We start from the raw sequence: 27,478 nt of genomic DNA on the forward strand, positions 1-27,478 counted from the left end.
TTAATTACATTCCAATTCACTTTATTTTAATTTAAATTCCTAAGATTTAGTTCCAAATTCTTTGCCTTTAGCACTTTCAAAAAGACGTCACTGACTTCCAGGTTGAAAGGCTTTCAATTAGTTTTTTTGAATTGAGCAATACATTTGTTTCAAGTTTTTTTTGTACTTTGTTTCAATGATGTTTTACATCAGTTTTCATTTCAATTCTTATATTTTGTTTATAATTCTTAGTTTTCAGTATCTTCAAAATGACATCAATCAATCTACCGGTGCGGACAAGGACGAAGGTTATTCTATAATGAAAAAAAAATATATTATTTTTAATGTTGGCAAGGACTTTGCCAAATTATGGCAGCAAGTGCTGTTGACATATGATGAGAAAACTGAAGAATTTTTGCAAAAGCAAGGAATTAAAAGTAAGTAAAATACAAAAAAGTAGCAAGTTGCTTTTTGACTCTACCAAATTATTGCGGCAAGAACCAGTTAAAAATAGATGAAAAAAAACTTTAAGAAAAATTCTAAAATAAGGAATTAAAAGTGTGCAAAACCCAAAAAAGTAACACGTTGCGAATGTGAAAAAAAGAGGACTGAAGAGTACGAGACATAATGTTCATCTTGAATCTAGAAACTGGTGAAACGGCATAAAAAAATCGTGCAGTATGGACAGGTGAAATTTATAATTCCTGTGTCAGTTTTAAGTGCAAATTTTTAAAAAAAAATTACTTTCAAACTCATTTTGACGCCACCCGTGCTTAATATCTTCTCATAGTTTTCATGCCAAATCAACTTCAATTAGATTCTGCCTTATGACGGAGAGTGGTCCGTCTTTCGTTGGGTGCTGAAAAATCATTGGGTAAGATATCCCCATGTTCTTTATTCTTATCTTATGACTGGACCTTATCTTATCACTATGACTTGAAGTACCAAGACCACCAAGAAGAAGCCATCAGTGATCACTCAGGCTTCTCGCTCCAGTAATATCCGCCTATTATGGTTGAACCAGATTGCATAAATTTCTCTAGTAGGTCTGGCACACAGTGTTTCTGAGTCTATCCTGGCTACACCTTCCGAGTGGTTGCTGTTGTAAAGTGACTTTTATGAGTCCATACATATTCATTATTTTTCGAATATTATATTTGGATTATCCCTCTAATAGTTGAATAGTAAACAAACAAACGAAAAGCTAGGAAAAAAGGGCCTAAAGACATTTGAAGAAGACAAGATAAGTTCTAGTAAACAAGGCGTCTTCTGTGCAAGTGAAAACCAAAATTTAACAGCCAAAACCCTCGAAATTCCCTGAAAATTTTACCTTCATACCCCTGTCATAGTTGTAACAGTAGACACAGTAATAGTGTTAGCACTAGTAACAGCATTAGCATTAATGTATGGCCTTTTGGTCAGATGGATATACATCTCATCAAGTCCTGGAAGTTGCAACTTAATACAATCAGCCAATGCTATGACGTTGCTGATATCTTCTTTTGATAACCTGTATAATTATATGCTTCTCGAGATTTTCATCTTATTGCACTTAGCTTCATAAGTAGCAGTTATAGAAGTAGTAAATTTAGCAGTTGTAATAATATTAATTGTAGTGCACATATGTTGGCTCTGGTCATCTTTCTTATCATTTCCAGGAAGTTCCAAATTGATATGCTCACTCATTTCTAAGTTACGCCCTTTTGACACCTCATATTCATATAACGCGTTTCGATATAGTTCACCACACCCACTCAGTGCTATTGCTAGTTACTTAAACCCTAAAGTCATTGCCATATGTTCTTTGGACTTTCTAGAACAAATGGCTATCAGATACGTTAGTCACATAGTTAGGATGCTAGTTGCCCTTAATCAATTTTGACTCTTAAAAAAAAGAAATTTCAATTTCCACTTAAATGAGCATCCATCGAAGTTATACGACCACCCTTTCCATTAAAAACCTTATATGCCCCAAGGGCATAACTTACAAAATTAGCCCCCGGGTTCAGAGGGGTAGCTTCAACCCCAAACGCCTTTTTATATGATATTTATACTATTCCAAATAAAATAGCTATCTCAAAATTTCTATTGGGTGTATTTGGGGAAAAGCGATGTGGGGGGGGGGCTTATTGCCCTTTGATCACTTTAGACTCTTAAAAGGATACTCAAACTTTTGATATCGATTCCAATGAGCCCCTTCTGAAGTTTATAAGCCCCCCACCTTGTAAGTAAAAAAAAAAGCAATTAATACAATTTGTAGTCCCTGCTTGTCCTGAGGGCTGTAGAGGACTGTCATCATCAAAGACGCAATTACTGAAACTTTCAACCCCGCTGAACAAAATGGCTAAACCAAACTTTATTGGATATGTTTGGGAAATGGTCGATGTAGGAGCGGGGAATGATTATCCTCCAATCATATTTGACTTTTTAAAAGGGCACTTGGTCTTTCAATTTCCAATAGAGTGAGTCCCTTTCCAAGTTTCTCCAACAGCTCCTTCTATACGAAGTGCCCTAGTCTAAAAAATTAAATAAAATATGTGGCCCAAAAGACTAGAGATCATTTTTTCGTCACATACAAATATTCCTAACAAGAACAAGGAGCTTCTTTTTTCTGTGAATTAAATCTATTTGACCTACAGTATGGGTTTTAACCAGTCAGAGCCACAATCCCCCTGGCTCATTCAACAAACCAGAGTTTTGTACTGATTGAAAAACTAGAATTTTCGGCCAATTTTGGAGTAAAATAAAATGGTATAATGCTTTATATTTTCATCAAAATATTTCTTCACGGGATATTTCTTCACATGTCCCTTTGTTGTCAAGAAGCCAAAAAAGAATAAAAATTTCTCTCCAAAGTTGTTAAAGTTCTTACGTTAGAAAATAAAGCTTTAGGGCCTTTTGAACCTATTTGAATAGATAAAAACCAATATCTCTCTTTTCAATATTTTCTTAATTGGTATCCTGAAGACTTTACAATCACTTAAAAGAGCGTCACCAAATAGGAACACTCATTTAGTGAGCAAACAACCCCCTCCTCAATGAGTATAAACTTTGGTAATAATCATAGTTTTAAAGATTTAATTCTCTCAGGACAGACCAAAGCCTGCGTTATTCATTATTCACAATGTTTCAATCCAAAGGATACGCAAAAAAAACTTTCAAAACAGGTGGGAAACATTAAAAGAAGAATAAAATAGACTTCAAATGGGTGTTAACTCAACCAGGCATACACATACCGACTTACTTTCGACGATTATTAAGATTTCCAAAGTTAGAAAATAAAGCTTTCGGTCTTTTAAATGTATGGATAGAAAAATGTTCCTCATTTCTTTATTATCTGAATTGGTGTCCAAAAGACAATATAACCACATGAAAAGAACTTCACATAATAAGAACACTCACTTAATTAGCAGACAACCCCCCTCCTCTCAGAGTATAAACCTTGGTGAAAATCACAATTTTGAAGATTTAATTCTCTCAGGACAGACCAAAACCTGCATTAATCATTATTCACAATGTTTCAGGCCAAAGGATATGCTAAGAAACTTTCAAAAACGGTGGGAAAACACTAAAAGAAGAAGAAAATAGTCTTTACAGGGGTGTTAACACAACCAGGCATACAAATGTAGACTTATTTGGGGAGGGGGCGAGTCATATCTAAAGGAAGGGGCAAGTTAAAACAAATGGAAAAAGAAAAATCAATCAAGAAATGAACAAAAATATTCCATGAATCAATAAATCAAAAGGATAGGCAAAAAAATTGGCAAAAAAATTGGCAAAAAATTATAAAAAGAATAAAATAGACTTTACACAGACTCAACAGACATACATATACTGGATTCTTTTTTTTTTGGGGGGGGTCATAGCAAAAGGGAACGAACAAACTAAAACAAAACCGCAAAGAAAATTGGCAAAGAATTATAAAAAAAAATAAAATAGACTTTACACAGACTCAACAGACATACATATACTGGATTTTTTTGGGGGGGGGGGGGGGCATAGCAAAAGGGAACGAACAAACTAAAACAAAACCGCTGAAGAAAAAAACGAAATATATTCAAAGAAAAAATGAATCCAGTATATGTGAACTGATAAAAATATAAAAGAACAGCAAAATAAAGAAGCAGAGTACAATAGGATTCAGCAAGATTACACAAAATTGTTATTGTAAAAAATGAACTAGTACTTTTTCTATGAATTCGTTGTTATATGATTATTAAGATTTAATTTAGAAGAATATCCTATCTTGCATTATCACACTTAAACGGTTTCTCACCAGTGTGTACTCTTTGGTGCTGAATCAAATTGCTTGACTCAGAAAAAGTTTTCTCACATACATTACATTTAAACGGTTTCGCCCCAGTATATACTTTTTAGCGCCCAATCAAATTGCTTGAATCAAAAAAACTTTTCTCACAGACCTCACATTTAAACGATTTCTCACCAGTATGTATTCTTCGGTGCTGAATCAAACTGCTTGACCAAGAAAATGTTTTCTCACATATATTGCACTTAAATGGTTTCTCCCCACTGTGTATTCTTTGGTGCTGAATCAAAATGCTTGACTGAGAAAAGCTCTTGTCACATACATCACAAATATATTGCTTTATCTTTACATGTGTTTTTATCCGCCATTTTAATATTTTCAATTTTTTACTAGGCAAGGAACTATTCAAATATATCTTGTGATCGTCCAGGTTTTTTGCTTCGGAATCCAATTCGAATGAATTGAAACAAACATACGTAGAATGATTCTGTGTCACAACTAGTGATGTACTTCCCTGTAGTTCTAACTCAGACGCGCTTGGTGAAAAATGACTATGTATAACTAAATGTTGACTCACATCGCTAATACATTCACACAAATAAATAGGACATCTTCTTGTCTCTCCCATTTGGTGTTCCATAATGTGAACAACAAAATTTTTGTAATCCCTAAATATTGCAGGGCAATGTCATATTCCATTGGTGAAAGTTCTTCACAGACGGTTTCTATGTGAAGATCTAACATAAAAAACGATTTTTCTGCTTTTGCACAGAAGGAGCAAAGCCAAATACCAGCAGTTAATTCTTCAACAGCCTTCTCTGTCAGCTTCTTTACCTTAACGATTAGTTTTGGGCCAAAGAGTTTTGGTCGACCCATGCCATCTGAACTGCACACAGTAGAATGAACTATCTCTATAGTAAAAAAAATGATTTTATTAAAATTAAATAAGGTAAAAACGACTCGATAATTAGACATCATAACAATAACAAATCGAAGGTGAACATTCTATAACTGTTACCTGTTTGGGATCTTCACCGCCTATCACTTTCAAATGAAACAAAAATGAAAGAACGAAACTTGAAAGTAGTTTCACTTCATAGAAGAATTAAAATAATAATATAAAAAATCGTATCAGCTTTAAAACTTGAGTCATACGGGATTTTTAAAAAATGATTCCTTTTTTACCCTTTTACCCTAGTTGAACTTATACTAAATGTGTATTGTAATTTTACTTTTACAACTAATTGAACAAGAACTTTCCATAAATCGGATCCACCAGATCTTGACGGGTAGGGAAGTTCAAGCCTCCCTGTGGGTTTCCTACTCAGAAGAGTTTAAGCGAAAAGCTCGTGACATTGGACTCCCTCAAGGGGCTGTTCTAAGTCCACTTCTCTTCTCAGTTTATTGTCATGATATAAGCCTGGAAAATGTTGTTGGAGCAGAGCTCTTTCTGTATGCTGATGATATTGCTGTTGCTGTTGTGGGGAGGGACCCTTTATGCTTACAAGCAGCCTCCCAAAAAGCTGTAGATATTCTATCAATTCAGGCAAATTATACAACTATGGTTTTCTCAAGCCATAAGTCAGCTAGTGTTTTCCACAAAATGCATAACCTAGCTGCTTTCAAACCGCTGGTGAAACTGAATGGACAAGAGATTGTAGTTGCAGAACATGCAAGCTTTCTGGGAGTTGTATTTGACAAAAAAAAGACAAGGAAATCCCATCAGGATGAGCTGATTGGTAGTCTCAAACAAGGACAAAACTTCATTAATGCTCTATGCCATGGAAGAAGAGGAGCCACCACAGTCTTTGCCTCAACTATTGTCGAGTCAGTGGTGCTCTCTAAGATAGGCTATGGATCATTTATATATAGATCTGCTAAGAAATGTCTCTTGAAGATACTTGACACTGCCCTCCATGCAATCTTACGAAGAACCCTTGGTTGCCTAAAATCAATTCCTACTGCAACTATGTACTGTGAGGATCCAGTTTCTTCGCTCCAGAAGAAAATATCTCCTTGCAAGACATTTTGCAAAGAAAATAAGATTCAAGAACCACATTATCTACAGAGGAATCAAAAGCCACCACAACCCTGATGTCCACTTTAAACTAACATAGATGCCCTCTTTCCAGAGATTCCTTTGCCTCCCTGGCATGGAAAAATTCATGGAGAATGGCAGGCTGACTGTTAATTTGGATGATGATTCTCCTAGAGCATTGCAAAAAAGGGCCTTCCCCAAGCACTAATGAAAATTATATTGCTGGGAAAGTTAGCAGAATATCAGGACTATATCCAACTTTACACAGATGGCTCAAAGACAGAAAAAAATGCATTTTTTTTTACTAGTTATACCCTCTTAGAGCGTGTCTCTTTCCTACCGTTTACCTCCTAACCTGACAATTTTCTCTGCGAAGCTTATTGCAATTAAGTTTTCTCTTCAAGCCATGTCAAGCCAAACAGAGATCAAACATCAGGAGTATATTGTCTACACTGATTCAGTGTCAGCTTCGAATTACATTTCACACCAGCAACATCAACCAAGAAATGTCACCATTGAGATTGAAAATTTGGTTATACAATTAGCAAGAAAGGGTATATCAGTTGCATTTATATGGGTTCCAGCACACTGTGGTATAACAGGAAATGAACTAGCAGACAAGGCTGCAACACAAGGCTCTCAACTGGGTCTGATCACTCAAACTCGTATTACTGGTGCTGAATACATGTCTTCAATCAGTTCAAAAATTTTGGAGGAAGAGGAGGCTTGGACCCATTCTTCTCATACTCAGCTCCTAGATCTCTATGATTATAGGCAGCTATAAAAAATATATCCCACATCTCGCATCATTTTAACTTCCCTCTTCCGTCTTACATGTAACCATGAAAAGACAAAATCAACAATATTCCATTTGGAAATAGCCCCATCCCCCAACTTCGACACATAAGGAGTGTATGAAGACATACATCACATCATTTTCAACAGTAGAAAATATGAAAAAGAGAGGGAAATACAAAGAAATTGCTATGAAAAGACATTTAAGGCATGCAAAATGTGTTCTGCTCTGGGAAATCACGCGTCTCCTCCTTGGACTAGACGACTAAGCACAAACCTTTAGATTTATTAAGACTACTGGTTTGGTTTATTTTCTATAAGATTTTTTTCTCACCCCTATAAGAGTTCATTTTAGAGTTATAAAATTTAACATTTTATTCCTTTTATTTGCTTTTATATTATCTATATCTTGAGCTTAGATTTTTATTTTTGGAAGTATGTGACAACAATGACGTAACTGCATTATTTTATTTAATTTGTGTTTTAATTACCGTCTGACAAAGCACAGCTGCATTACTCTCATTTCTGTTTTTCAACGCAGGCAATTGCGCAGATTAATAACCACCTACTAATAGCAATATAAGAGATATATGATCTGGTTTAGTGAATATCGACTGAAGTGACACCCAAGCAAGCTAGCGATTACAGATGGCACAGAGAAATCAAGTGATACGAACGCATATGACCTACTGATCGAACGCGTCAAACCCCAAACAACAACATGAGCTTTAAAATTTGAACAGGATTAAATTACAAAGCGATAGGTTTTAAAGAATAATTTCCTTTTCCACCCCTCTCCCCTAGTTGAACTTATGTTAAACTTGTTTATAATTTTACTTCGAAAACTAATTGAACAACAACGTTCCATAAATTAGAATGGCCATTGTACCAATAAACTCAAAGACAGCAGAAACTAATTATGTAGTTCTAAAAATGGAGATCTACGAGGAAAACTTCCCCCCTTTCCCCCTGATTCTTGAACATACTTATATTTAAACTAAATTGATGTTGAGCTTTCGTTCTTAGCCTACAAACCTTTTTAGTAGACCGAAATGTTTTAGTTTTATTTTTTTCGGGTTAATGATTTTCACTTATTTAGAAATTCCTTTAAGGGGCCAATTTTTTTTAGCATTGCTATCACCATGATGATAGAGGTCTAGAAGACCATAAAAAAAGACAATGGCTTTAGGAAATACGCATAGTTTCTTTAGCTATTTGTTAGTCCTTTGATCAGTTTGCTAAAAATATCTTTCTGGATTGTAAATTTTTGACACTTAACTTATTTAAAATCACAATTACACCAGGAACCTAACATGGTTTTATTTGGTGAATGCAATCCTGACCCTTAAACTTAGTTTTTAAAATTGGTAGCTCAATTTTGTCACAGACCTTTTGAAATATCCTCCATGGCTTCTATTTTGGTTAAATAAAAGCTGTCTTTAACTTACGCCACTTCCCACTCTTCAAAATTTCACTTACTTTGAAAACAGTTTACTCATCTCTGGAATAATGAAATTCAATTAACAAACGTAAAAGTTTGGATAGGGGCTTCTAGGAGAGTGTACTTTTTTCTCAATTATTAAAGTTTGATTAACATAACTATAACTTCAAATTTAAATGTATCAAGGTGAAGTTTACTTATACCCATATTAACAGATAATTAAGCCTGAATTGGAGTGCATCTATCAAGACCAGAAGAAGCGAAAACTGTAATCTGGATTTTACATTGGTCAACATAATTTTGGCAGGCGTAACTCTTTGATTGGTTTAAAGTACCATGGACGGTTAAAAAAAAGCCCTTAGTCCTATTTTAGGTATATTCGTAACTGAAACCTCATTTTTAATGTTTTTATTTAGTATGTTTCAAAATTATGAAGTTTTTCGGTGAGTACCACATTTTCATCAGTATCACCTTGAACTGTGAAAATAAATAAGCAAAATTACTTAATTAAATTCGACAACGAGTAAAATTTTAATAATTAAAACTGATCCCTGGCACTCCCCCTTGTATCCCTGACTACCGAGGGGGAATAAGAGTATTGTATTTCCATTTCGTATTTATTGATGAATAAATCTTTGAACTCTGAAATCTTGCACACTTTTTTTGTTATTTATTGTTTAACCTATTCTTTGCTCCTTAACTGTCATTGTTAGTAAAGTGTCATGATTCTTTATTAAAATTGTTCTATAGTTAATGTCTTTCTTTCCCAATACATGAGAATTGACGCCCATCTTAAATAATAAATAAACCAAAATATCAAAATTTTACAAATATTTACAGCCTCTTGGCACTAAGCCCGACTTATCAGTTTCTTTTGATTCTCAATTTTTCAAATTGATTTCAATCCCTTTTCTTAGGAGCAACGCATCCTAGGGGTCCGTAAATGAAACTGGGACACCCTCTCCCGGGGACTGTAAATACAGGTAGAGAAGGAAGAAGGCCCCTCTGATGTGTTACTCAGCAGGGCCCGCCGGAGTAGGACACGTCCAGTGAGTTACATATCTTCTCCCAGCAATGGGTTAAATTGCATTTTGACACAGAACACTATCGTGGGAAGATTCTGTACAGGACAACTGCGGTAGGGCGTAACATCCAGATATATGGACAAAGGCCTCAGCAGAGGGCTGCCTTAACCCTGTCGAGTTACCCACAAGACTTGGGATATTGGGGTCAATACTATTCTCACTTGAGAAGTGGCACCATTCGAGGAATTATATCCTAGTAAACGACAAAGCATTCGCACGTGATTCTGACTAATGGATATTTGTTATTGACTTCGTCTGTTTTGGTGAGTTGCATTCACAACTAACATTATTGATTACGCTATTGCAAACCAGACTTATCCTTACATGGTATATCAGACAAATACTGTCTTGATGAAAATAAAAATTTTTGCTATGTAAGAGAATAATATTAATTTGGTCAAAGTAGGAAATAAGGTTTTTCGTATTTCCACATTAATCATCAGCGTATTCTATGTCCTGGAAAGTTATTCTTTCGTATTAAAGCTATATAGAAGCTAGTTTCGCATTAAATCTCGAGTTAAGCAGGGTTGTGTTCTATCCCCGTTTATATGAATTATTTTCATGGAATTTGTCTTAAAAAGCACATGAAAGGCAATGGAAGAACACGGATTAAATGGGGAAGTATAACTTTCAAGGACATAGACTATGCTGATGATTTAAATATCCTAGATAAAAGTGTAATAAAAAAAAATAAACTTTTAGAGGTTTTCCGAGTTCGGGAGCTAGAATAGGTTTAAAAATTAATGTTAAGAAGACTAAGTCATTAACGATAAGAATAAGTGAAAAAAAGGGAACTTTGTTTAACGAAAAAATCGATCAAGCGGTCAGCTTCACTTACCTTGGAACTATTATTAGTGAAGACCGTGGATTCCTTGAAGATGTGTTGAATAACTAAGTCTCAGGGTGCTTTTACACAGTTGAAAAAAGTTTGAAACAATAGGACGAAATATCTTCGAACCAGTGTTTAAAGTGAAAAAGCTGACAGAGAAGGCTATTGAAGAATTAACTGCTGGTATTTGGAATTGCGTCTTGTCTGAAAAAGTTTGGAACAATAGGAAGGAATGTCTTCGAACCAGCTTTGAAGGTGAAGAACCTGACAAAGAAGGCTATCGAAGAATTAACTGCTGGTACTTGGCGAAAAAGTTGTCTGAACAATAGGAAGGAATGTCTTCGAACCAGCAGTGAAGGTGAAGAACCTGACAGAGAAGGCTATCGAAGAATTAACTGCTGGTACTTGGCGTTGCGCCTCCTGTACAAAAGTAGAAAAATCATTTTTTATGTTAGATCTTCACATAGACACCGACTGTGAAGAACTTTCACCAATGGAATGTGACATTTACCCTGCAATATTTAGGGATTACAGAAATTTTGTTGTTCACATTATGGAACACCAAATGGGAGAGACAAGAAGATGTCCTACATATTTGTGTGAATGTATTGGCGATGTGAGTCAATATTTAGTTATACATGGTCATTTTTCACCAAGCGCGTCTGAGTTAGAACTACAGGGAAGTACATCACTAGTTGTGACATAGAATCATTCTACAGATGTTTGTTTCAATTCATTCGAAATAGATTCCGAAGCAAAAAACCTGGACAATCACAAGATATATTTGAATAGTTCCTTGCATAGTAAAAAACAGAAAACATTAAAAAGACGGATAAAGACACATATAAAGATAAAGCAATATATCTGTGATGTATGTGACAAGAGCTTTTCTCAGTCAAGCATTTTGATTCAGCACCAAAGAATACACAGTGGGGAGAAACCCTTTAAGTGTGATATATGTGAGAAAACATTTTCTCAGTCAAGCAGTTTGATTCAGCACCAAAGAATACATACTGGTGAGAAACCGTTTAAATGTGAGGTCTGTGAGAAAAGTTTTTTTGATTCAAGCAATTTGATTGGGCACCAAAAAGTATACACTGAGGCGAAACCGTTTAAATGTAATGTATGTGAAAAAACTTTTTCTGAGTCAAGCAGTTTGATTCAGCACCCAAGAATACATACTGGGGAGAAACCGTTTAAATGTGATGTCTCGATATAATAACTAACGCTCAGGGTGTTTTTTCACAGTTGAAAAAACTTTGGAACAATAGGAAGAAATGTCTTTGAACCAAGATTAGAATATTGTAATCTATAATGATGACAGTGGTCAAATATGGATCTGAAGTATGGCTGAGCCAAAAAACAGGGGAAGATTTGCTAGGTGTTTTCAAGAGAAACCGCCTGCATGCCAGCCAAATACCAGCATTTATTTCTTCAATAGCATTCTCTGTCAACTTCTTCACCTTCACAATTGGTTTTGGGCCAAAGAGTTTTGGTCGATCCATGCCATCAGAACTGCACAGAGTAGAATGAACTATTTCTAAAGTAAAAAAAAGATTTTATTAAAATTAAATAAGGTGAAAACGACTCTATAATTAGATATCATAGCAATAACAAATGAAAGGTGAACATTCTATAACTGTTACCTGTTTGGGATCTACACTGCCTGTCACTTTCGAATGAAACAAAAATGAAAGAACGAAACTTGAAGCTAGTTTCACTTCATAGAAGAATTAACACAATAATATGAAAAATCTTATCAGCTATAAAACTTGAAAGTCATACGGGATTTGAAAAAAAAATGATAGGTTTTAACGAATGATTTCCTTTTTTGCCCCTCTCCCCTAATTGAACTTATATTAGACTTGTGTTACAATTTTACTTTGAAAACTAATTGAACAAGAATTTTACAGTAGAATAACTAAGGCTCAGGGTGTTTTTTCACAGTTGAAGAAAATTTTGAACAATTGACAGAAATGTCTTCGAGCTCAAGCTCTTTTATAATTAGCATTGCTACCATATTTTAGTTCTTCTAATCGTTCAAATATTGGAATAAAAAAAATTTTGGAAATTTTTTTATTGATTTTCAAAATATCATTCTACGTCATCAGTGATAAGACGATATGGGATGAACGATCCCATTGTGATAAAGAAAAAGAAGCAACAAAAATTTAATTTGCCAGGGCCATCGATTCTCTATAGCCCGACTCTGGAATTTCTAAATTATTGAAACTAGAATATTTTTTTTTTTGCTTTATTCAGTTAGTATTATTTTCATAATTTCTAATATCTCCATTTTTTCAGATTTGCTGCTTGTTCATGTTAAAATTTACGATGTTATCAATGAAATGTAATTAAGAATTCATAATGTAATAGGTTTGTGTATATTGGCCTGTATTCATATTTGTTTGCTGTTTATATTAATATGGTCAGTTTGTTTATTTTTCTTTTTCTTTATACTCTCCACTTTATGATGTTAATAAAATGCTCGAATTTGAATTATGTTGTGTTGTTCATATTGCTTGATATATATCTTGATGTTATGCTTGTAAAATTTACAAAATCATTATGTTTGACAAAATATTTCCTTTTTCAAATTAAGTTGGCAACACTACTAATTTCAATTATACCTCCGTCATTGCTGTCCAGATTATGAGAGTCTGATTCTGACGTTAAATTGGTTATTCTGGATGCAGTGCCCACAGGTAGTTCAGTTGATGCTCAGATGATAAGAGTAGAAATAAAATGTTCTCTGATCGTTTCAGTTTCAATTGGTGAAGTATATCCAGCTTTAATTTTTGAGTTTTATGTTTGGTAATTACAAATAAACACAAGATTCGAATTGTCCCCCTTTTTGATTGCCCTTCCAAAGCCCAACAGCGGCCACTACCCATTGGTGTAAAAAGCGAGGCTGCCGTTAGAAGCGGACTCCATTATGAGTTTAATGAATGACCACCTTTCCATGCCTTATACCCGACTATTTTAGAAAATGATGGGAATTACGCTGTTTAACTTAAGCAGTACTTCAGCGGGATGTGGGGGGTAATGGAAGATAAGTACTTAAGTTGGGTTGGATGATGCGTGAATTGGGTAATTTCGCTTTTCAAACTTATTTTAAACGCTATTATTTTCAAATATACCTTCGTCATTGTAATCCAGATCCTGGGAGTCTAACACAGCTGTTAAATTGGATATTCTGGATGCAAAACTCAAAGGTTGCTGTTGATGCTCACGTGATACAGAATAAATACAAGTTCCTCTGATCGTTTCGATATCGTCTAGTGAAGCATATGCAACTTCTATAACAAAAACAAATAAAGAGATAGCGAAATATGATCAAATATTCTCAATAATCAGTACCAAGACATAAAAAAAACGGAAAACAAATGTGAAAAATAACCAAAAATATAAAAACTGAATTAAGTTAAGGGTGATAATTTGATAAACAGAATTTTCACAAATTAAAATTTTATTTGTAGATTAAATTGGGGCACTGAATAGAGTGCGGATTTGAAGCTTTGAATATGTGTTTGTAAGTCTAAAATCCTTCCAGTAGCTAACACAAAAACCTTAAGCTTTAGTAGCTTCTTAATTTACTTCAGAGCCGTTTGTTCACAGAAAAGTTAAATTTTTTCAGCAATTAAAACCCACTCGCCCTTGTTATATTTGAGCTAGGGTCTTCATTGTAAAACTTGATACGTGTCATGGTCTTAAGCCTCTTTGGTTCAATTTCCATCCAGATCCATCACTCCAGTCGCAAGTTACTCTGAATTAAACGAAAAACTTGTCTTTAGCGGGTAAAGCCCCCTTCCTCTTGTTCTATTTGAGCTAGGGTCTCCATCTTAAATCTTGATCTGTCTCATGGTCCTTGGCATCTATGGTTCAATTTAGATCCAAATGCGGCAGGCGGTTCTCCCACTATACTCGATTGCACAGACGGACGGACAGATTTTGCGACGTCTTAGGTAGCCATGTTGGCTCATTGGATCCCAAAAAAGGAAAGAATAGCATATCATCATCCAGGCATCATCACCTATTTGGATGGTGGAAAAAATCCATCAAGATAGGTTTCCGTATAGGTTTATACGCATAGGTTTCCGTATAGGAGATCCGTCTGTCCGTTCTCCCGTCTATGCAATCGACCATAGCGGGAGAGCCACCGGTCGGATTTGGACTAAAATTGAACTATTTGGATTGAAACTTAGCTTAATTAGGGCGATGGGGAGGGGGCTTTATGTGTTAAAAAAATATACGAGTTTTTCATTTAATTCAGTGTAACTTGCGAATGGAGAGATGAATTTCGATGAAAATTTAATGAAGATGCCTAAGAGTATCATAAGCATTAATTTCTGGGACGGAGACCATAGCTTAGTTAGGGCGAAGGGGAGGGGGCTTTAAGTGGTAAAAAAGTTGAATTTTGTGTTTAACTCAGTTTAACTTGCGAATGAAGTAATTGATCTCAATGAAAATTAAGCCAAAGATGCCAAAAACCATAAGATACATGATGTTTGGAGATGAAGATCCTAGAGATTAGGAGACCCTGGAGATTAGGGCGAGGGGGAGGGGGCTTTAAGTGCTAGAAAAAAGTTGAGTTTTCATTTAATTCACTAGCGAGTGGAGTGATGGATCTCAATGAAAATAGAACCAAAGATTCCTAAGACCATGAAAGGCATCAATTTTTGAGATGAAAATCCTAGCACAAATAGAACGAGGGGGAGTGGGTTTTAAGTGCTGGAAAAAGTCGAGCTTTTTTGTTGAATTCAGTATAACTTGTGAATGGAACGACGGATCCGAATGAAAGCTAGACTAAAGATACCTAGGATCAGAGCTTATATCCAGCTCTGATATCACAAACCCTATCTCAAATAGGGCGAGGGGGTTTCAAGTTTTAAGAAAGTTGAATTTCCCTTCAATTTAGTTGGGCCTATAACTAATTCCATCCATGGCTTGCCCAAAGCCTGGAAACAACCCTTTTCCAAAATGAGCCATACTGAAGCCAACCTTCAACCAAATATTCCATCCCCAGAAAAAAATTACAGGTTTTTATTCCTTTTTACTCGGGAGATTTCCGACTAAGTCTCATGGTTTTTGCCACATCATGGTGTGAAAACTACTGCCAGGAATACATAAGGTGCAACTTCTGAAAACTTTGGCAGTTGGACCAACCATATGAAATGCGTCTGAATCAGCGGGCTTGCTGCAGGCCCGTGATTTTATAATGTATGTTTGTAGGGAGTTTTACCGACCATCTGAATTGACTACGCGGCATGCGGCTTGCTTGAGTGAAAACCAGCCAGTGGATGTAGATGCCATACATTTTCATAGCACGTCTGAAATTTAACTTGTATACTGGAGGCAGTTTCCTTGTAAAGGCGTCGAGGGCGAGACATGTCGTCAAAGTATGAATCAAGACTTCATTTTTAAAGTGTTCTTTTCCTTCAGCAAGCTGACAGCCAGCGACCTTCAGCTAGCTGCCGAAAGTGTGGATTTTTGCTCCTCCTTTTCATTGAGCTTTGATTGCTCTTATTAAAAATGTCTACAGCTGACTCACTTGACTCCTTACATTTAAAATTGATTTTTGTTGCTGCTAAGGTTTTTACTTATTGAATCAGAGAATGAACTACTTTATTACCTTTTATCTGTTCTAAAGCCAATCCGAAATTTGTTTTTCTATTCTCCCCATTTTTCCACCCTTCCCATGCGTTTCAGAATAACCCTGTTTTTTCAAACGCGCCAGATGTGACTGAACACTAATCGCCAGAAGTTCAACTCTACGTACAATGTGTTAATCCTGTCTTGTGATCTGTCTTTTCAAATCAGGAGTTTTTTTTACAGCACTTAATTGTTTTGATAGTCTTTTCCTTTCAAGCCGTTGCGTTGAAAATCGGGTCAGTTTGTTTTTTGGACGGCGTTGGGTGCATACCAGTCAAACAAGGGAAACAGTTAAAAGCGATGAAATGGAAATTCTGGTTCTTGATTAAGATTTCCAGGAGAGGAATGACAGGGGACATTTTATAGGCAAGGGAACCCCAATACTTTTCTAAATGTGAACATGAATTTCCTAAAAATGATTATGCCAGTAAAAATTACGAAAATTTGAGTAACGATACTTTTTACAAGTAAACTCTTTAGGAGACATGGAAATTTCTAGGAGAGAAAAATATTGGTCTTTCAAAGCATCTATACTTATGCTTAAGATACAATACGAATTAAACTTTAAACTAGGGCCCAGAAACTTGTGTTGTAGCTGGTTCAACTACTTCATGAATGAATATTCTCAGAAATACGGTGTTTCTTTTTCTCTTCCTTTTCCTACAAGATTGGGCTATGAAGGTTCAAATCAGCAAATATTTATTTTGAACAAAATTTGGTGCTTGTTAATTATTCAGAATACACTCAAGAATTTTACTATGTAAGATCTAAGAAAAATAATATTGTCTGCATTTGGAGACGATTAGCTCAAGCTCAGAGGAAAAACTACATGGTAAGTATACTTCAGAAGTAACATAACCTTCCACTTTCTTCTCTTGGTACCAACACGTGGAGAGTGCTACCCTAATTTGTCTACACCACCTGATTATGCCCCTGCCATTGCTGCATTAAAGGAGAGTGGCTTACCAGTCTGTAGAAAAATGTCATGTTTCATAATTTTATATTATGAAATATCTTCAAAAAAAAATTTCTACCCCAATACTATGATAAGACAAGAGCTAAGAGCTCATATGGCACTTGTGACGAGGCAAGAAGAGCTAAGAGCCAAGAGATCATATGGCATGAGCTCTAACAAATTCTATGAATCGATAGATTGATTTAAAAGGAAAATAAGAGGCTTAATGCCGGTCAGGATTTAAAATAAGAGCTCTGAATCACGATGTGCTTCTAAAAATCAAAATTCAATAAGATCCGATCACCCACTCGTAAGTTATCAATACCTCATTTTTTCTAATTTTTCCTCTCCCTTTAGCCCCCCAGATGGTCGAATCTGGGAAAACGACTTTATCAAGTCAATTTGTGCAGCTCCCTGACACGCCTACCAATTTTCATCGTCCTAGCACGTCCAGAAGCACCAAACTCGCCAAATCACTGAACCCCTCCCCCAAAGAGAGCGAATCTAGTACGGTTTCGTCAATCACGTATCAAGGACATTTGCTTATTCTATCCACCAAGCTTCATCCCGATTCCTCCACTCCAAGTTTTTCCAAGATTTCCCGCTCCACCTCCCCCCAATGTCAAAAGATCTGGTCGGGATTTGAAATAAGAGCTCTGAGACATGAATTCCTTCTAAATATCAAATTTCATTAAGATCCGATCACCTATTCGTAAGATAAAAATACCCCAATTTTCACGTTTTCCAAGAATTCCGGTTTCCCCCTCCAACTCCCCTAATGTCACAGATTCTGGTCGGAATTTAAAATTAGAGCTTTAAAGCACAAGATCCTTCTAAATATCAAATTTCATTAAGCTCTGGTCACCCTTTCGTAAGTTACAAATACCTCAATTTTCAAAATTATCCCCCCCTCCAACTCCACCAAAGAGAGCAGATCCGGTCCGGTTATATCAGTCACGTATCTTAGACAGGTTTTTATTCTTCCCGTCCAGTTTCATCCTGATCTCACCGATTTAAGTATTTTCTAAGATTTTCGGTCCCCCAACTGCCCCCCCCCCAATTACGCAGGATCCGCTTGAGATTTAAAATAAGAGATCTGAGTTACGAGGTCCTTCTAAATATGAAGTTTCATGAAGATCCGATCACTCCTTCGTAAGTTAAAAATACGTAATTTTTTCTAATTTTTCAGAACTAACCCCCCCCCTCCTCCAATAGAGCGGATCCGTTCCAATTATGTAAATCACGTCTCTAAGACTTCTGCTTATTTTTCCCACCAAGTTTCATCCCGATCCCTCCAATCTAAGCGTTTTCCATGATTTTAGGTTCCCCCACCCCAAACTCCCCCAATGTCACCAGATCCGGTCGGGATTTAAAAGAAGAGCTTTGAGGCACGATATCCTTCTAAATATCGAATTTCATTGAGATCCGATCACCCGTTCGTAAGTTAAATACCTCGTTTTTTCTAATTTTCAGAATTAAGCCCCCCCCCCCCCACCAACTACCCCAAAGAGAACGGATCCGTTCCGGTTATGTCAATCATGTATCTAGGACTTGTGCTTATTTGTCCCACCAAGTTTCATCCCGATCCCTCCACTCTAAGTGTTTTCCAAGTTTTTGGTTTCCCCTCCCAACTCCCCCCCCCCCAATGTTACCAGATCCGGTCGGGATTTAAAATAACAGCTCTGAAACACGATATCTTTCTAAATATTAAATTTCATTGAGATCCGATCACCCGTTCGTAAGTTAAAAATACCTCATTTTTTCTATTTTTTCAGAATTAACCCCCCCCCCTCCAACTGCCCCAAAGAGAGCGGCTCCGTTCCGGTTATGTCAATCATGTATCTAGGACTTGTGCTTATTTGTCCCACCAAGTTTCATCCCGATCCCTCCACTCTAAGTGTTTTCCAAGTTTTAGGTTTCCCCTCCCAACTCGCCCCCCCCCCCAATGTCACCAGATCCGGTCGGGATTTAATATAACAGCTCTGAGACACGATATCCTTCCAAACATCAAATTTTATTAAGATCTGATCAACCGAACGGGCCCCCAATCCCCGCCAAATAGTCAAATAGGGAAGACGACTATTTCGAATTTAATCTGGTTCGGTCCCTGATACAACTGCCGAATTTCATCATCCTAGCTTGCCTGGAAGTACCTTAACTAGCAAAACCAGGACCAACAGACCGACAAAATTTGCAATTGCTATATGTCACTTGGTTAATACCAAGTGCCATAAAAAATCTCAAAGCTCGTGTGCATGTCATTGCTTTAAGTAGTTTTTTTTACCATTTTTTGTCACTAATAATACTGTTTTGGACAAAACAGAAAGAGTTTTCACTTTTTCCACACAAAAACTCTCTTCCTCTCTGACTTACTCCTATAAATACTGGACATTCATTTGTAACTGAATATTTGTAATGACCATCTCACTATTTAAACTTATGTTTAATTGACTTATGATTAAACTGGCTTTTGCTAGAGTTGTTTATAGAAGTTTCTACCTATGATAGCATAATCCCTTATGAATTGCAAACACTATAAATACAGTTCTGATTTGTGTAACAATTTTGTCTTCTTTTTAAAAACAGAGGCCTATTTTAGAATACTTGACGCTGACGGAATTGTTTTGTGTTTAACACTTGAATTGCTTTGATGAGTTTTCCAGAATTCAGAAGGCAAACCGGATCTTACTATAAACGTTTAGTAATGCTATTCAAAAGCTTTGTATAATAATAATAATACATTTTCTGCTATATTTACAACAATAGAGATAAGTAGGCAGAGTGAAAAAAGAAACACCACCATGTGTAACAATTACTATTTGCTACTACAGTACAAGACGATGCTAATGTTGATATTTTATTGTAAAAATAAAACAAATTCTTTGAACAAAATTTGAAATTTTTTTTTTACAGAAATTTGCAAATTCCAGTATTCACAGGAATTTTTGCCCATAATCCATTGCATAGTTTCAAGTTTTTTTTTCATCTCGTTTTGAATTAAGCAATTTCGAATCTTAAGATGATGAAGTTCTTGCAAAATTTAATTTGTTCTAGCTTTTCCATACAAAATTTCATCCAATATATTTGAGTATACAAAATCCAAATGTTTGAGACGTACCTTCATTGTCAAAACATATAGAGCCCAATTCCTGGGTGTCAGGTTCAAGTTTACATGGTCCTGAAAGACAGCAAGAAGTACCCACAGGAATATCCTCTATTTTAGGAGACAAAAGGTGGTCTGGAAAGTCAAAAAGTTCCTCATTGCCACTTAGTAAAACTTCTTCAACTTCTGAAAGAAAATATTAATAAAAGGGACATAAAACACATTCAACAGTAAAACTTACACAACATGCCCAGCTGCTACCCCCTTTTCAACTCACTGGCCACAAGAATGAATAATGACCTGTATTAGATTCTTTAAGCTATCATTAGATTCAATAGGTCTTAAGCTTAAATCTTAGAAAAAGTATTGATAAAAATCAAGAAATCCATGTGATGAAAAACATTATTTTACAATAAACATAAAGACAGTGTTGCCTGGAAAATAAAACCAGTAATATCTTTGGTAGACTATCTATTAGATAATCACAGTTAGCTATACTGAACAAATACCACATATTTATGAAAACAAAATTTGGAACATAAGTGAATATGTGCAGGGTGGGGGAAGTTGTCTAAAATCTACTTAAAAAAATATAGAAAAATCAATTTTTTGCACCCCTCCTACCTGAAAGTTAGTAACTGTAACATATAAAACTAGCAACACACGAACAGCTCTTGATAACCAGTTTGGGAAAGCCAGGAAACTTGACAGAATTGGGACAAATTGAAAAAACTTGATGGAATTATGTGCTTTTAGCCAAGGAAGTAATACAGATAAAAAATGGAAAGACAAAGACAATAATAAATGTCACAAGATAAAAACTGAAGTTTGTAGGTTAGCTACCAAGAAGGGTGCTTAGTGGTAACTGAAAAGGAAGATTGCTTGGTGTATCATCTTTAATCACAGCATATACCTTATCATAAGCTCCTTTTCTTTTTCTACAAATAACAAAAATATATTAACAGGAAACAAACAAACATCTAGTAGTGTTATGAAAAAGATTGTAGGGAATTTGATTTTGTTTTAATGCTTATTATAAAAGACAGAAACTAGTCCCTAAAACTAATATATAATTGTATAAAACTAGTCCTTATAATTAATAGATAATTATTGTGGCTGCTGCAAAAAAAAGACTCTTTAGCAGGAATGCTTTTTTCTTATTGCTTTCTAGTTCTTCCTATTGTTTATGCCTGCAAACAGGAAACAGTAAGAGAAAATTTTTCAACTTGAAGATTTGTTGTCTCCCCAAACTAAAAAAAAATAGAACTAATAATTTAAATAGCCCTTTCATTACCTAGCTTTTATGCAGTTGTGCGTTTTTTCTTTTTTTTTATTTTTACTGAGGAGAACTTTAGAGGCAACAGGAAAAAGAGACAATTATTTACTAATGAAAAACAGCTTTCTTTTTAGCTTTTTACCAATTTTTTTATTGGATAACTTACCATTTTTAACAACAGTAGTCTCAGGAATGGTGATAGGCCCAGCCATGTTTAGAATATGAGGCATATGCATAATATCATATCTGAAATAAGTTAATGTCAGCTATAAAACATATAATACTATCAACAACACTTGGAAATGGCTCTCCAGTTTTAAAATTCTTTCCACATTATGGGCAGATTGTTTTGTATTCACTGAGATAGATTTTCATGTTGGTATTTTTTACTAGTTTTTCACAACTTTTTATTTAATAATATCAAAAAATGTCTAATCAATAATATAGCTATATAATGGTTACTATTTTTCAAACTGAAGCACACAACTATAAGACAAAAATGGGTCATAACCATACATGTTGGAACCAAACTTGGAAGATGTAAATCTTTTTATGCTGGGCCTGTATTATTTCTCTGTTACACAAAATATTACCAATTTATAGAAGGGCTAAAAGATGATAACCTAATCATAAAAAAAGAACACGCCACTCAATCCAATTGTATGTGGTTTTATCAAACACATAAAACTGAGTGTAAAAGTAACAATAATATGAAACCTACCTTACCAGAAATAAAACTTGTATATGAGCACTTTGATGGGAGGAGGATATAGGGTTATTGCCTCCACCCTGCATTTTGGAAATGCATTTTATGGTACTTTCTATGAAATAATACCTTTGCTTTGTACTTTCAACAGCAAAACCTTTACAAAGAATAACTTTAACAAATTGACACGCTTGATTACACATTTTGGTCTCATGTTTAAAATGGCGAAACTGACATATTTATGAAATATTATCATATAATTCTATGCAAGTGCATTAGGTGACTGTGGTACATCAACTTAGCATTGGATTTTGAATAACGTGGCAGATTTTTATCTTAGTTCTAACACATAATAAGGGAGAGGGGAACTGGAGCAAAGGAACCTTGATCAATAAATAGGTGGGCGAAGTATTTTGAATGTTTGTTAAAAGTTTACAATTACAGCTGTTCTTAAGGAGACCTATTAAGATCAGAAGAGGGTAATATTTGGTTCCTTACTGTGACAGGTAAAATTCTAGTTTAGCTACTTTTTGCTATCTTGGAAAAAGGTAAAGGTAGGAAAATGATATTTTCAGTAATGAAACTAGTGCCAAAACAAACTATGAGAAGGTATTGACTAGCTCCTAAGTTAACCCTCTTCTGATTTTTAAGTCTTAGAAATTTGCCTACTTGACAGGTCTATACCTATTGAAATTTTGACAAAGCAACATTTTATGGTAATTTTTTGCAGTTAATATTATTGACTTACCAATTAAGTGAGCATACAACTTGATGCCTTTTTTAACGTTCTTTACAAATATAATAATTGCTTCTATTGTAAATTCAAATTTAAACATTTTTTGAGCTCTTGAAAATGACCAAAAGACGGTGTAAAAAAGGCTTAAAACATTGGTCTCAAACTTACTGTTTCATTATAAATCCATTTTTTCCAATGTTATATAACCCATGAGCATTGATTTTCCATGAGGAAGCTGGATAAATAAATTTTATTTTGCTGTTTATGCCTTTTTCCTCTTCCTTAATGCTAAATTTCCAATTAAAGTATGCATTTTTGGTTGTTTTGACAAAATAATACAGCATTTTCTTGGAACCAAAATTATTTATAGTTAGGTTAGGTCAAAAAGTGTTTAAATTTGAACTTGCAACAGAAGCAATTATTATATTTGTAAAGAACATAAAAAAGGCATTGAGTGGTATGTTCATATTATTTGTAAGTCAAGAATATGAACTGTGAATATTTAACCCATATTACCCTCATTTCCAGTTATCAGTTTCTCTGGTTTTAGTTTTGAAAATTCAATTCCTGTTATTTGAGTAGAATTTTAACCCATATAACTGTTTTTTTTTTTCTTCAAAATTTAGGAAATGCATTTGTGGATGTTTGAAACATCATAAATTAGGATTGAACAAAGTTCTGAAGCTGAAAACAACCTTTTGCACTTCATTTAAGCAGTAAATCTATTTAGCAAGGTCTCATTTTTATAACGCTAAGATTTTTGAATGTGATTAAAGATCAGGGCCTTGTAAAGGGTGAAAGAAATGAGGTAGTTACTTCAAAGTACCTTCCCTGGGCATACTTTAGTCTGTACACCCATCTCTGAAGGTTGTATTTTCCTATCAATCCCATTCCAAGATAGCAAAAATTAGATAAACTAGGAATTGTACCCTGCAACAATCCCTCCAATGATCCTATATATAACCCTGATGATATATTTCATTATTATTGAACACTGTTATGTGTGAGAGGCTCTTTGTTGAAATGTGTCTTGTGCAGTGTATTGTGTACTTTATGCAATCTATTTTTTTTTTCAACAAGACATTTCTTAATGGCAAAAAGTGCCATTTGCAAAACACAAAAAAGCTAGGTAAATGTATCACAATTCATATTCTTGGCCTTTTTTTATAAATTGAACATACCACTCAGTGCCTTTTTTATGCTCTTTAAAAATATAATAATTGCTTCTATTACAAAGTCAAATTTAAGCACTTTTTGACCTAACCCAACCTAACCATAAATACTTTTGGCACTGAGAAAATGTAGTATCATTTTGTCAAAAACAACCAAGAAAACAGCACTGAGAAAACATAGCATTATTTTCTCAAAAACAACCAATAAATCATACTTTAATTGAAAATCTGTAATTTTTAAGAGCTCTAAAATTGCTTAAATTTGAATTTGCAATAGAAGCAATTATTATATTTGTAAAGAGCATAAAAAAGGGATCATGTGGTATGTTCACTTTATTGGCAAGTCAATAATATGAACTGTGATATGTTTACCAAAAGCCAAACTGGCTTATAATAAAAGCTAGTGAAAATTGTACCAGCTAGTTTTAAATAGCAACAAAAGACTAGTTTTTTTTTTATATTGACTATGAATGAATGAAAAAGCAGCAAGTGGAGTGTTTATTCCAACCCATAATATTGCTTTGGGTGAGAGATTGCATTACAATGCATCTGTAATGTCTGCTGAAATGCCATAAACTAAATGCCATAAACATGGCATTAGTGTATACCTCATGAATAATGAATTTGTGATCATTAATTTACAAAATATTATAGTTTATTCTGACTCTTTATCAATTCTAGAGCTGCTTCCTTCAGCTTCTCAGTATTAGATGGACATTGACACATTTCATTGTCTTAGGATTATTGATAATCTTGCTTCAAATGGATTAAAAACTTATTTCCAGTATGTCCCAAGCCACTCTGGTATAAATGGTAACCATAAGGCAGATGAAATTGCAAAAAAATGCTTTAATATTGAACAGCTGAGAGTGAGACCAATACTGTACCAGAACAGACCAATAACAGTATCAGAGGTACTGTTAAATAAGAATAATCCAGTCCTGTTGCCTTTCCCCAAAAAGTAACTTTCTGAAATTTATCATAGAATTTGGTCTGGCTCAAATGGGCTAAATTTCAGGCGTTTTCATATTAGTTCCCTAATTCAAGTGACAAGTTCCCTCTTCCCCCCTGTGCAGGTCTTGTAATGTTAAATAAGAAACAATTGACTATTTGAATGCAATATGATGATTATCCTGCAATGTAAACTGTTAGAATGCTTCAAACACCACAAAATTTCACTATCAGCCAAGAGTCTGGCTAACCATACCTGCACAGCTCAGAAATCACTATTTATCTTCTTATATTTCAACTCCTCAAACCAAAAGATCTCCTGAAAGAGATCTGAGCAGATTCAAGATAAATAAGAAATGACCTATTCAGTAGCTCTGATCATCTCAGAGAGTGAGTCAAAAGGAATGTGGGCTTTTCAGCTGAGACTATTCAGCCCTTTTCCTTTTTAATCACTCTGTGAGGTAATCAGAGATACTGAAAAAGGTTATTTCTTATTTATCTTACTAGATAAAAATTGCCAGTTTAAATATTAAGACCCAGCTCTTACTAAATTTTTATTTCTCATTTGAATCTCTTCAATTGCATCTTTAAGATAGATCATTGGCAGGTGGTCAGAATTCCTTGATGTGGCTGAATTAGTACACTGGATGTTTCCTAAATTTATGTAGATAGGCCTATATGTTTTATAATTTTAAAATATATTAAATTTGTTTTTAGCATCTGAAATTCATTCATGAAAGTGTCTTCAGCTCAAAGAAGCCTAGTCTTCAAATGACAGCTAGATCTTTCAATTTGAACAGGGGCAGATCCAAGGAGGGCATGGGGGCACACTCCCCATGACATGGTGTTGGATTTGTGCTTGGGACTGCTTGCTCTGGCTTGGGTCTGGACTAAAGTAATTTTCCCATGTAGGCTAATTGTTTTTAAATAGTTGTTTTTCATAAATTTCTCAATATCAAGACTGTTTCTTTTTGCAAACAAGCTTGAAACAAGATTTTAGTCACTTTGTGCAGCCTTTGATATTTACTAATGTTGCATACTGCCAAAAAGTATTTAATTAAATTGAGGTTGTCCATATTACCACAAAAGCCAACTGCAAGGTGAAAAATCTTCATTTTGTAATAACAAGGAGGAGAAATGTAAAATCCTAACTTTTTCAGGCAGTCAAAAAGATATTTCAGGATTGTGCTGCCACAACTTGACTAAAAAGCAAAACATTTACTTCTTTTTACTGTCAAAATTTTGTTTTTGAGTCTTGCTATGGCACTGAGGCAAAGAAATTGATAGGCCTATCATTACTTTTGTGGCAGTCTGTTATGATTTTTTGGGTTTGCTTTTTTTTGCAAAGAGGGGTGACTTTTACAACATAGTCTAGTTGTTTTAAGGGGATTTGTATAATAGAAATTATTAATTTAAGTTTTGGATTTTTGTGAGGAATTTGTGTCCACTTTACTGCCTATTTTCATCCAATTAAAGCTCTGTATTATGATATATCATCTCCTCTGTTCATCTTAAAACATTAAAATAATGGCCAAACTCTTTAGAACTTTAGACCATTTGCACTACATACCTACAATGCATAATTCAAGGTTCCCTTTAAATAGTGGGTGTATTTCTTTGTTTGCAAGTTTATCTAAGCAACCTATTATGCCCCCCCCCCCAAAGAAAACCCTTGATCCATTATTTTCTCTCTGCAAATCCAATTTAAAATAACACATTTCCAGGCATTAAAATGTCTAATAACAACACAAAGAGCCTGAGTCATAGTTTTTGGCAAATAATATCTAAACAGGTTTTTTGGAACTGACCCAGAAAAAGCAAGTCTCTAGCTAAGATTGTGTGGCCAAGATTAAAGTATTTAGACTGAGCATTGTACATGCTGCAGTCCAATCAAATATTCTGTCCAAGATTAGGTCTATGGCTGACTACTGGTTGCATTACCTTCCCAGGTTTTGTGAAGGAAAAGTTGGATCATGGGAAGGGAAATTATTTTTGATTGGGGAGATCTTCGTCATTTTTGGGAGCTCCTTGATAGGACCTCTTGAAAATTAGTTTAATTTTCATCATGAATAGTGACATACCATTTGGTTATTTATGACTTCCACCATTTGGTTATTTATTGACCCATCATATGAGCTTTGGAAAAGTGAGCTTGACCAACAAAGAGGTTAAACGTTTCCGGCAGTACTTGGGGTAGGGTCCAGAGGGAGATTTTGAGGGGTGCTCTATGCATTACCTTTTAAAAAAGCTTTAATACTGGCAAAAAGAAAAAATTGATATAATAATACCAGACTGTCTGCACTCTTTCAAAGGGTGCATCATCCACAAGAAAAACACCACAATGTGGTCCAGAAGATGGTTTGGTGCACGATTAATTAGGTTGACTGCTGATAAATCAAGATAAATATCACAAGAAATTTTATTATAAATTTCATAAAACGTTGCTGGTGTGCTTCGCGGATATTCTGAATAAATCATTTCATCTTAAGCTGG

The 27,478-nt window shown here is 34.9% G+C and overlaps 3 protein-coding genes across 4 annotated transcripts; 2 read left to right on the forward strand and 1 right to left on the reverse strand.

Moving 5' to 3' along the window:
• Positions 1-3,295: 3,295 nt before the first annotated feature.
• LOC136035202 (uncharacterized) lies at positions 3,296-27,478 on the reverse strand. Of its 2 annotated transcripts, XM_065716802.1 has the most exons (6): positions 27,274-27,445; positions 21,587-21,666; positions 20,160-20,330; positions 13,575-13,733; positions 10,444-11,974; positions 3,296-5,157 (listed from the first exon to the last, which is right to left on the reverse strand). In XM_065716802.1, exons 2-5 carry the CDS (start codon positions 21,654-21,656, stop codon positions 11,664-11,666), a joined length of 711 nt encoding a protein of 236 aa, XP_065572874.1. In that variant the 5' UTR covers positions 21,657-21,666; positions 27,274-27,445; the 3' UTR covers positions 3,296-5,157; positions 10,444-11,663. The 2 variants fall into 2 exon arrangements, with proteins under 2 accessions (XP_065572874.1, XP_065572873.1); XM_065716801.1 differs by lacking the exon at positions 21,587-21,666 and having other exon boundaries at positions 27,274-27,478.
• On the forward strand, positions 6,691-7,068 carry LOC136035871 (uncharacterized). Its single transcript, XM_065717830.1, has one exon. It carries the CDS (start codon positions 6,691-6,693, stop codon positions 7,066-7,068), a length of 378 nt encoding a protein of 125 aa, XP_065573902.1.
• On the forward strand, positions 8,951-11,653 carry LOC136035873 (zinc finger protein 322-like). Its single transcript, XM_065717831.1, has 3 exons — positions 8,951-8,963; positions 10,764-11,050; positions 11,348-11,653. The coding sequence occupies exons 1-3, from the start codon at positions 8,951-8,953 to the stop codon at positions 11,651-11,653; spliced, it is 606 nt and encodes a 201-aa protein (XP_065573903.1).

This window comes from Artemia franciscana, chromosome 14, assembly GCF_032884065.1.
Source record: "Artemia franciscana chromosome 14, ASM3288406v1, whole genome shotgun sequence".
Lineage (NCBI taxonomy): Eukaryota > Metazoa > Arthropoda > Branchiopoda > Anostraca > Artemiidae > Artemia > Artemia franciscana.